The sequence below is a fragment of the Ciona intestinalis genome, chromosome 2 (assembly GCF_000224145.3).
Source record: "Ciona intestinalis chromosome 2, KH, whole genome shotgun sequence".
Classification (NCBI taxonomy): Eukaryota; Metazoa; Chordata; class Ascidiacea; order Phlebobranchia; family Cionidae; genus Ciona; species Ciona intestinalis.
In genome coordinates this window covers 1,578,727-1,588,875 of record NC_020167.2, presented here as the reverse complement: position 1 = coordinate 1,588,875, position 10,149 = coordinate 1,578,727, and the positions used below count along the sequence as shown (strand labels likewise).

Below are 10,149 nucleotides of genomic sequence, written 5' to 3'. Positions count from 1 at the left end.
ACACCTGACAATCTTCATAACCCTTTACCTATATAGCAGTTTTCCATTTTGCTAACTTGCCAAATCGTAGTTTGCGAAATAGTGTTTGCTCTATGTCCACAGTTCCATTATATTATGTTTTATTCTTATTTTCCGTATTTTGGATTTAGCGTAAAATGTAGCAATCGCCAGAATCCCAGCAGTATCCATTCCTTTCAAGGTAAAAGTTGATTAGTTAGTGTTAATTGATTATCTTTTTAACAAAACTTGTGGAAACATTTTTTTAACATGAACAAAATAAAACTTAAGCAAGTGCGGTTGCGTATAAATGAGGACGTCCAAATTTAAACACTTTTAAAGTTGTAATATTTTATGATGCAACCAATAAAAAATTGTTGTTTTAAACAATAGATTCAGAAAGTTTAAAAGAGGACATACAATGTATTTTTCTCACTACCGAAACCTGTTCGTTCACATAGGGCGAAACTCCAATTTAAGCACGCGCTGGTCATGCTCCGTACCTCCTATATCATTAATGTAAACTTTGTTACATAAGATCTTGATGACGATCGCGCCATTTTATTTGACCAATCATAAGTTGTCACACAACAACGCCCATTGTCTAGATCGATAACGCCCAAAGTTGTTATCGGTCATTCAAGTGTTCTCTTCATAAGAAAAGAAACTCCAAACTCATTTAGGGATTTCACCTGCATCGTTATGCGGAGACAGAAAAGTGTGTATGTGCATTTTTACGCAGATTATATGTACTTTTTTTTAGTTCAAGTATTTAACTATTTTAAACGATTCACTTTTGTCGTATTTTTTGTGTTTTTAGTTTAGTTTCTGACATCACTGCTGCCAGGAGACGATCAGCTGCACGATTCGTGCTGTAGTGGCACTTTGCTCTCAAACATTGATAGATTAGGAATCTATTCAACTCTAATGTAAACCGGAACTGTTTACCCAATCTAGGCGACCGACAGTACAACCCACGCCCTATACGTCATTCAAGGTTTAACAAAATTCCAGCAAAACTATTTTTTGCCTAAAGTCAGATTTTTTATGCAAAAATTGCGGAGTTGGTTGTTACCGTTCAAATAAAGTAGGGTGGGGAAAGATGGGACACCTCTATTTTGTAGTACACAAAGAAAATTCAAAGAATTATAAAACCGTACCACCACTTCCATAGACCGTTGTTAAATATTTAAAACACGATTAGGATATTTGGATATAGGTTGCTAATGGTGACCCATTTCCCCCTATCTACTATAGAATAAATCGTTCCAGTTAATGTCCTGTAGTTTACTGTGTCCTTTTTGTTCACGCCGTTCATGTGTGCACTTGGGAGAGGGCGTGTAGGGGGCGAACCAAGGGCTGGTCCCGATTTCGTGATCAGCATTTTATCCTGACCATGACTTATTGTTCAAGCTCGTGTAGTCGTTGAATAACTTTAACTAAATTGCATAAGGTATAGCTAGACTGTACGTGTTTTATTTCTTGTATATTAATTTATTCCTTGCTTTCGTGGAGTCATCGTTATAGTTTTTTTTAAATCCATTTATTATTTTAGTTTGATTAAAATTTTTGTTTGTGTACAAATGAAACATCAATGGTTGTTTGGAAGTTTACCAAGTATGATTATGCAGAATCAAATCGCTTGTCTGTGATATGGATAAACGATAACGCCATACTCTGTACAAATTGCATCATATACGCATAACCTTAACTCCACTAACCGCGAGCCCAATTTACAAGAACATCAATGAGATGCAATGTTTGTTTCCTAATAAAACATTCTCCACACGAGTGCACCGCGTGCATCGGAAAGAAGGGCGTGTTGTGGGCGCCAAGTGCTACTGTTTACTCATGATAACCTTTGCACCACCTTTAACTGCTATAAGAATTGGGCGTCTTGAGCGAATCCTCGCAGTTTGCAGCACTGAGGTCTTGGAGCGAAAGGAAATTTTTTAAAATTCTTTTTTTTGACTTGGAACAATTGGTTAACGAAAATGGATCAAAAGACGAACATTCCTTTAGAAAACGGTAAATATCTTGTTTAAATAAATACTTTGCTTATGAATACCTGACACTTGAAATTTTCATTTTTTACACAGTTGTTTTGGATGAAAAGCCGGAAACTAAAAAAGAGGATCATTACGCAATAGACTGGGAAGATGACGGTGAGGGAATTGACTTGATTTATACACTAATATAATATGAAAATACACTAATATAATATGAGTGCTTATGTAATGTAATCATACTTTTAGACAATTCAACCAAGTGGAGCGACAAAACTACCAAAGAAAAAATCTTTGGGACAGTTTTTATAATCGTTAAGATCATTCTTGCAGTTGCCTGTCTTTATCTTTTCATCTGTTCGATTAGTATGCTCGGTGATGGCTTTCAAATATTAGGTTAGTGGCTTGCGGTTTATTGTGGCCTTTTTAAAAAGCCGAAGTGTATCATCGTTTTAATATTAAAACCCACAATTTATTGTCATTTCTTTAATCAGATCAACAATTCATTGTCGTTTTAAAAACATAAAAATTTCATTGCAAAATCGCGGAACGTTATGGATAAGGAATTCCAAATTAGCATGACGTTGGTTAACAACTTTTTATGCAGCTGGTAAAACTGCTGGTGAAGTTTTCTCCAACGATTCGTTTCTCTCAAATCCTCTCACTGGTTTAATCATCGGGATTCTTGTGACTGCTCTAGTTCAAAGCTCTTCTACATCAACATCAATTGTCATCACTATGGTAGCATCTGGAAGTAAGTACTTGTGTAATATACCGCTTATGGCGTAGTCAAGGCAATTACTTTTATTCCTGTCTTTTTGCCATATAGTTCTTCCAGTACACATCGCGATTCCAATTATCATGGGCAGCAACATTGGAACTTCTGTCACAAACACAATTGTTGCTATGACACAATCGTTGGACAAGAATGATTTTAGAAGGTAAACACGCTAGTCCGTACAGTCTTAAATATGTTTTTTTCCCTTCTTCATTTTTAACATACTGCTTATAGAGCATTCGCGGGAGCCACTGTACTTGATGTTTTCAACCTTCTGACTGTCCTAGTATTCTTTCCATTAGAAAGAGTCTCTGGTTACTTGGAAGTAACAACGGGTGCAATTATCGACTCTTTTAACATTCAAGGTGGCAGCGATACACCTGACCTACTGAAGGTGAAATATTACCATGTGTAAAAAAACGCTACTTATTAGGAAGAAAATGGGGAGAATTTTCTCTGTACACTGCTTACTGTGTGTTTTTTCTTATAGGTATTGACTGACCCAGTAGTCCTTGGGATTGTGCGAATCAATGATTCTGTTATATCGTTAACTGCACAAGACATTCCACTGGAAGCCGGCTCCAGCATGATTGACGTAAGTGGGGGGTGCAAAATGTTTTAAAGGGGCAAATCAATGAACAAAAAAAGTGGAATACAGATAGATATACTCAAATGTGATGTGTACCAAAAAAACACTCAAACTCTTTGAGCATCTTTATTCATAAACAAATTCTGACTTTTCGTTAGGATGCCCCTTTAAGACTTACAGCTGCTATAGCCTATGCTATATTATAATAACCGCGAACTTTGATTTTTATAGTTGTGGTGTGAGCAAACAACAGCCATCCTGAACAGGACAACCCTGGTAAACGTGAGCATGCCACTGATTACTGAACAGCAGAACACCGCTACCGTCATAACTCCAATAAATCAATCTATCAGTGAAACTGTGCTTGTCGGAATCAGATTATGTAAGTTAAAAAATAACCATTGGATTATAAAGACTTTTATGTAAAGCCATATATACTGATATAGTTCTCTGTGGGCATCGTAATTGTTTTATAGGTATTGTTTAATATTTAATGCAAAACATGTTGACGTATAGTAGAGTGGGAAAGACAGGATACATTTAGCACATGATATCTAAGTACCTTGATCGTGTTTTAATCAATTTACAACGATCTCTGGGAGTCGTAAGAATGTGAGAATACGGTTTAATATTTTCTTCAGTGTCCCATGTTTGCCACCAAATATGACAAGAATTAAAATGAAATGAAAAAGTATTCTATCTTCTCCAACCCTACTATAGCACAAATTTATTTAAATGCGTCTCTGACTATTATTTCATACACAGGCAAATCTCCGGACGACTTTTTATTTGCAAACACTGGTCTCTCCGATTTAGAAGCTGGAATAATAATTCTCGTCACATCCCTCATCATCCTAACTTCATGTCTTATTCTTATGGTTAAACTTTTGAACTCGATGATGCACGGAACAGTTTCAAGACTCATCAAGAAAGTGATCAATATAGACTTTAAGTACCCGTTCGGATGGGTGGCAGGTAAAATTAGTTTACTAAATATATGTAGGTTACTATATGTCACTTACGACCTTTAACGATATTCTAATATATAGGTTACATTGCTATCCTTGTCGGAGCTGGTCTTACCTTTGTAGTACAAAGCAGCTCCGTGTTTACCTCGACACTGACACCTCTGGTCGGTATGGGAATGATCAGCCTGGAACGAATGTATCCACTCACCCTGGGTGCAAACATCGGCACCACGACCACGGGCATCTTCGCAGCTTTAGCCAGCGACCCAGACCGACTCGAATATTCATTGCAAATCGCTCTCGTCCATCTCTTCTTTAACGTAAGCGGAATTGCGCTGTGGTATCCGGTTCCGTTTCTACGACGTATTCCGCTGAAGGGAGCGAAGGCATTGGGAAACACGACGGCAGAATATCGGTGGTTCGCCGTGCTCTACATCCTGTTCGTTTTCTTCCTTATTCCACTTCTGCTGCTCGGTCTCTCATTTGCTGATTTCTGGGCCATGATGTCTTTTGTCATTCTTGTCCTCGCCATCTTGTTTTTTGTGACAGTGACAAACCTGTTGCAAACACACCGACCGCAGTGGTTGCCAGCTGTTCTTCGTAGCTGGAAATTTCTGCCGGAGTGGATGCGCTCTCTCCGACCGTACGATACTTTCTTCACAAAATACCTCCTTTGCCAATGTTGTTGCAAACCTCCAGTAGATTCAGATAGCGAACTGAGTTCATCAGCTTCTTCAATAGATGGTTGCGACAACGAAGGGTTCGACGCTGGTTTGGAAATCGTGCTTACCAAACTGTAATTATAACACAGCGGTTGCTAATTTGTTTTTAATGGAAGTCACATAAGTTGTTTTTCCCGACACCTATTTTATTGGACAAGGGGTATAGGCGTCACAAGAATATAGTTTAGCCTATTTTAAGAGTATCATATTGCACATATGTATCGTATGAGCATCGTATGCGTATTAAATCGCAAGCTGCTACATTTCGCTTTGAAATTGAAGTTCACCAATAAAAAGACATTTAGTATTTTTAGCAATCTATAAAACTGTTCCGCATGTTTTCTCGTTATCAATACATAAATATGACGCACATCAGAAAAAATAGCCTCGTTGAGTCGGTTTAGCTAATGCGGTTACATTTAGAAAGTTAATTGAATATTTGCTGCCGCCATGTTGCCATAGTGCTTACCTCGGTAAACTGCTTTTTACTCCTTTTATTGAACGCGTTGTGGCGCCAGTGAAGTGTTTGTGTTTCTCCAGTCAAGTCGTTGTAAATCATTTTCCGTTTAATTTGGCCTGGGGTTTGCACTTTACTACTACCTCATCTATGTACAGGAATGTGCATACATAATCTTACGTAAAGTGATATAGTCACACCTCTCATATTATTGTTACAGTGCACTAAGTAGTTTAATCACAAAAGTTGTCTCATTACGTAAAATATACGACATATAACCTATATATGTCCCGTATGTTTGTTCAATACCGAAAGAAAAAGTTAACAAGCAAATTGTACAAAATTATATAAATATTTTAATTAAATAAATCGGCATTGAAAAAACGCTTACTGGAAATCTGTAAGATAGCCATCAAGCAACCAAAACAAGTTTTGCGGTTGCTTCGCGCTCAAACAGTCATCGTTAGAATCCTGCGGCTATTTCATTCCTCCTATATAGCTACACAAGTGATTTAATCCCATAGAATGAAATAGCGGAGCTACATAAGCTACACAAGTGAGAAAACATATTAAAGAAATCCATATTTAGTACAAGATTAAGTTATTAGTATAGTATTTAGTTTGAAAGGTGCGTATTTCGATTTAATTTATGAAAGTCCTACATTTAAAAAAGGTTAATGGTATTAAAAAAACACCAGTATTATAAAACCCAGTATTTTTATTTTATACAAGTTTTATTTTGACAAGTTTAAATTGTACTGAAGAAGTCACTATGACTGATGTACGACATGAAGAAGGTTCGTATTTTCTGTTTATTTTATTGGACGCTTTTTGGGTAACCATTTTAATCAAATTACTTATTAATTAGTCAGCAGGTGTCAGAATGGTTTCATAAGAACTTAAATGTAAAACATAAGTAACGTAGTTATTCTTTGGTGTTGTATAGACTATGAGACCACAGCAGGAGACTCGAAACGAAATTCAGAATCCGAAACAGCGAATGATCCGTGGGCATTGACCGATGACGTAGGAGGTTATTATTATACACAACTATTCGTTGTGGTTTATTGTCGTGACTATCAAATGCCTTTCGGCCAATAAATTAACTTTTCCCAGATTACACGAAATGGACGGATATGACCAAGCTTGAACAATTGAAAGCAATCTTCAAAAGCTTCATAAAATTTGTATTAATCTTGGGCTGTTTGTATCTATTTGTGTGCTCACTAAGTCTTTTAGGATCAGCTTTTCAAGTGTTAGGTAAACTCCAACTCTTTGTTGCTACCTTGGCATCACATATATATAACTCCTCTTTTGAGCAGCTGGTAAAACAGCGGGTACGATATTCGGCAACCACAGTTTTCTTGCCAACCCTGTGACTGGCCTTATCGTGGGTATTCTAGTGACAGTTCTTGTGCAGAGTTCATCCACGTCAACATCCATTATAACCAGCATGGTTGGCGCTAATAGTAAGTCATGGCCTAGTTTAGAGATTAATTTCATCAATCAAACATATTACGCATTGTTGCAGTCTTAACTGTTCACGCTGCCATCCCAATAGTGATGGGAGCAAACATTGGCACATCCGTCACAAACACCATTGTGTCTCTCGCCCAATCAGTGGACGTCAACCAGTTTCGAAAGTAAGAAAACAGAAGCTAATTTTGTTATTTTTATATTTTTTTCCGTGATATTCACCCGGTTAATAGTGTTTCGATTTTTCTTATTGTTTAAATTTGTAATTACTCTTTTGGCTGTTTTCTATCAGAGCATTCGCGGGAGCAACGGTGCATGATATCTTTAACCTATTAGCGGTTATTATCCTTTTGCCGTTAGAGGTCGCATCTGGGGTGCTGGAGAAGCTAACGAGGGCGATCATTGAATCCATCCCCAGTCTAAAAAAAGGGAAGAAATCACCTGATATCCTTAAAGTTAAGATCTTTACTGTTTTAGATGCAGTGATACGTGCATATATATATATAAGTCCCTTTTTATTTTACATACAGGTGATCACAAAGCCTTTGACAGATAAGATCATTAAAGTGAATAAAAAGGTGATAAAAATAGTAGCTAAGGGAAAGTCCTTGCCTCCAGGTACAAGTATGGTAAAGGTAAGCATATTACACACGTATGGGTTGCAACATATATGGTGGGAGAAGATAGCCTCGCATATTTTGTATCATATTCATTAGCCAAAAAAGAATTCGTACTACCATAACTTCATTAATTGATATTACTTCAAAGAAATACCTATATGTAAAACATACGATTTTAGTTCTCTCATAAATCCCCGTGTGTTTAAAATAAATAGTTTCATTCTCCCGAATGCACGTAAATAACACGAAATAAATTTTGAAAACCAAGGTAAATATACCTGTACAAATACAATTTAAACTGGTATTATATTGTGTTCGGTAAGTTTTGTCAATTTTTCTTCGATACGTTATAAGGTTTATCATACAAGCCTAAAACTTTTGAGATAAGTTTCCGGTTTTGTTCCGTTCAAATACTTTTGTTTGAAATCTCTGTCGGCATTATACATTTGGGCAGAAATTGTTTACTGTTTATTCATAGTCCGTTTGCGGTTCTCACAAAGCAATTGTGGAGGAATTACAAAACTTGACTGTGAGTAATACAAGCGGACTGGTAAATATCACCGTCTCGAGGAAAGTCAACGTAACCAAAGATGTTGATATACCATGTATGTTTTTACTTTGAAATTTCGATTCACAAACAATAGAATTAGTAAAATCGTTGTAAAAAGCAGACTCAATTTTGATTCCAAATATTATGTATGCCACACGTAATGCTGTTTATAACACTGTGATATTTAATAGCTATAAATAGTAGACTGTATATCCTTATACTCTGTTACGTAAAGCAGTTTACAGACCAACAGCAGTTGCATTATCTCTTGGTGATCCAGGTCGAAGTCCAAACGATTTCTTGTTCGCCAACACCGGCATGTCTGATGGAGCTGTAGGAGCAATCCTTCTTATCGTTTCGTTGATCATTCTCTGTGTTTGCCTAATAACGATGGTCAAGCTCCTACAATCGATGATGAAAGGAAAAGTTGCCAAGATTATAAAGAAAGTTATTAACACTAACTTCCCCTATCCGTTTGGTTGGCTTACAGGTAAAATAAACTTATATCACAATTATGTTTCATACTTACAGCGTTTTTAAATAGGGTATCTCGCGATTTTAGTCGGCGCTGGTCTCACCTTTGTGGTACAAAGCAGCTCCGTATTCACATCAACCATCACACCTCTCGTCGGAGTTGGAGTTATTAGTTTGAAGAGGATGTACCCCCTGACATTGGGAGCCAACATTGGTACCACGACAACCAGCATATTAGCAGCACTCGCTCAAGATGAAATCGCAAATGCTTTACAGATTGCATTCTGTCATTTCTTCTTTAACATATTCGGGATAATTATCTGGTATCCGATCCCGTTCATGCGGAACATCCCGATTAAAGGAGCTAAAGCGCTGGGAAACACAACAGCTAAGTACAGATGGTTCGCTGTCGTTTATCTGATCGTCGTCTTCTTCATTATTCCTGCTGTTATTCTTGGTCTATCCTTAGCTCACATTTGGGCAATGGGAGCAGTCATGATATTGGTTGTTGTGATCGTTCTTTTTATAATCGTGGTAAACGTGCTGCAAGTTAAGCGACCAAAGATGTTACCACGTAAGCTACAGTCTTGGGATTTCTTACCAGCACCATTGCATTCATTGAAACCATACGATCGAATAGTCATGAGGGTTTTCTTCTGGTGTCCATGTTGCAAGGCTCAGAATACAAACAGGACAAGCAATGATGAAAATCAATCACATCTCGCTCTCTCCCCAATTGGTGCCGTAAATCCTGTTTATCAGTTAGATGATATTCCTGCCTAAGTTTTACAAACCAGCATTTGCTGCATCAAATATTTTGTTTATACATGAACCTGACTGCATGTTATAGAATCAATAGATCAATTAAGTAGCGTACCGTTTCAACATAACTTTATATTAATGTCGCGCCTTGCTAAGCTTATAGCTGCCAAACCTTGTATAGCACTACTAATTACACCTGACAATCTTCATAACCCTTTACCTATATAGCAGTTTTCCATTTTGCTAACTTGCCAAATCGTAGTTTGCGAAATAGTGTTTGCTCTATGTCCACAGTTCCATTATATTATGTTTTATTCTTATTTTCCGTATTTTGGATTTAGCGTAAAATGTAGCAATCGCCAGAATCCCAGCAGTATCCATTCCTTTCAAGGTAAAAGTTGATTAGTTAGTGTTAATTGATTATCTTTTTAACAAAACTTGTGGAAACATTTTTTTAACATGAACAAAATAAAACTTAAGCAAGTGCGGTTGCGTATAAATGAGGACGTCCAAATTTAAACACTTTTAAAGTTGTAATATTTTATGATGCAACCAATAAAAAATTGTTGTTTTAAACAATAGATTCAGAAAGTTTAAAAGAGGACATACAATGTATTTTTCTCACTACCGAAACCTGTTCGTTCACATAGGGCGAAACTCCAATTTAAGCACGCGCTGGTCATGCTCCGTACCTCCTATATCATTAATGTAAACTTTGTTACATAAGATCTTGATGACGATCGCGCCATT

General features: G+C 36.9%; 2 protein-coding genes across 3 annotated transcripts; both read left to right on the top strand.

The window, feature by feature from the left end:
- Positions 1 to 1,541: 1,541 nt before the first annotated feature.
- On the top strand, positions 1,542 to 5,442 carry LOC108950815 (sodium-dependent phosphate transport protein 2B-like). Its single transcript, XM_018816896.2, has 10 exons — positions 1,542 to 2,025; positions 2,097 to 2,162; positions 2,253 to 2,399; positions 2,611 to 2,757; positions 2,833 to 2,944; positions 3,016 to 3,175; positions 3,272 to 3,376; positions 3,602 to 3,752; positions 4,136 to 4,345; positions 4,420 to 5,442. The coding sequence occupies exons 1-10, from the start codon at positions 1,992 to 1,994 to the stop codon at positions 5,136 to 5,138; spliced, it is 1,851 nt and encodes a 616-aa protein (XP_018672441.1). The 5' UTR covers positions 1,542 to 1,991; the 3' UTR covers positions 5,139 to 5,442.
- A 707-nt stretch (positions 5,443 to 6,149) lies between these two features.
- LOC100187434 (sodium-dependent phosphate transport protein 2B-like) lies at positions 6,150 to 9,601 on the top strand. 2 transcript variants are annotated; one of them, XM_018817813.2, is made up of 10 exons: positions 6,150 to 6,314; positions 6,464 to 6,550; positions 6,634 to 6,777; positions 6,840 to 6,986; positions 7,049 to 7,160; positions 7,286 to 7,448; positions 7,524 to 7,628; positions 8,092 to 8,218; positions 8,444 to 8,653; positions 8,708 to 9,601. In XM_018817813.2, the coding sequence occupies exons 1-10, from the start codon at positions 6,290 to 6,292 to the stop codon at positions 9,418 to 9,420; spliced, it is 1,833 nt and encodes a 610-aa protein (XP_018673358.1). In that variant the 5' UTR covers positions 6,150 to 6,289; the 3' UTR covers positions 9,421 to 9,601. The 2 variants fall into 2 exon arrangements, with proteins under 2 accessions (XP_018673358.1, XP_018673357.1); XM_018817812.2 differs by having other exon boundaries at positions 7,286 to 7,628.
- Positions 9,602 to 10,149: the final 548 nt, after the last annotated feature.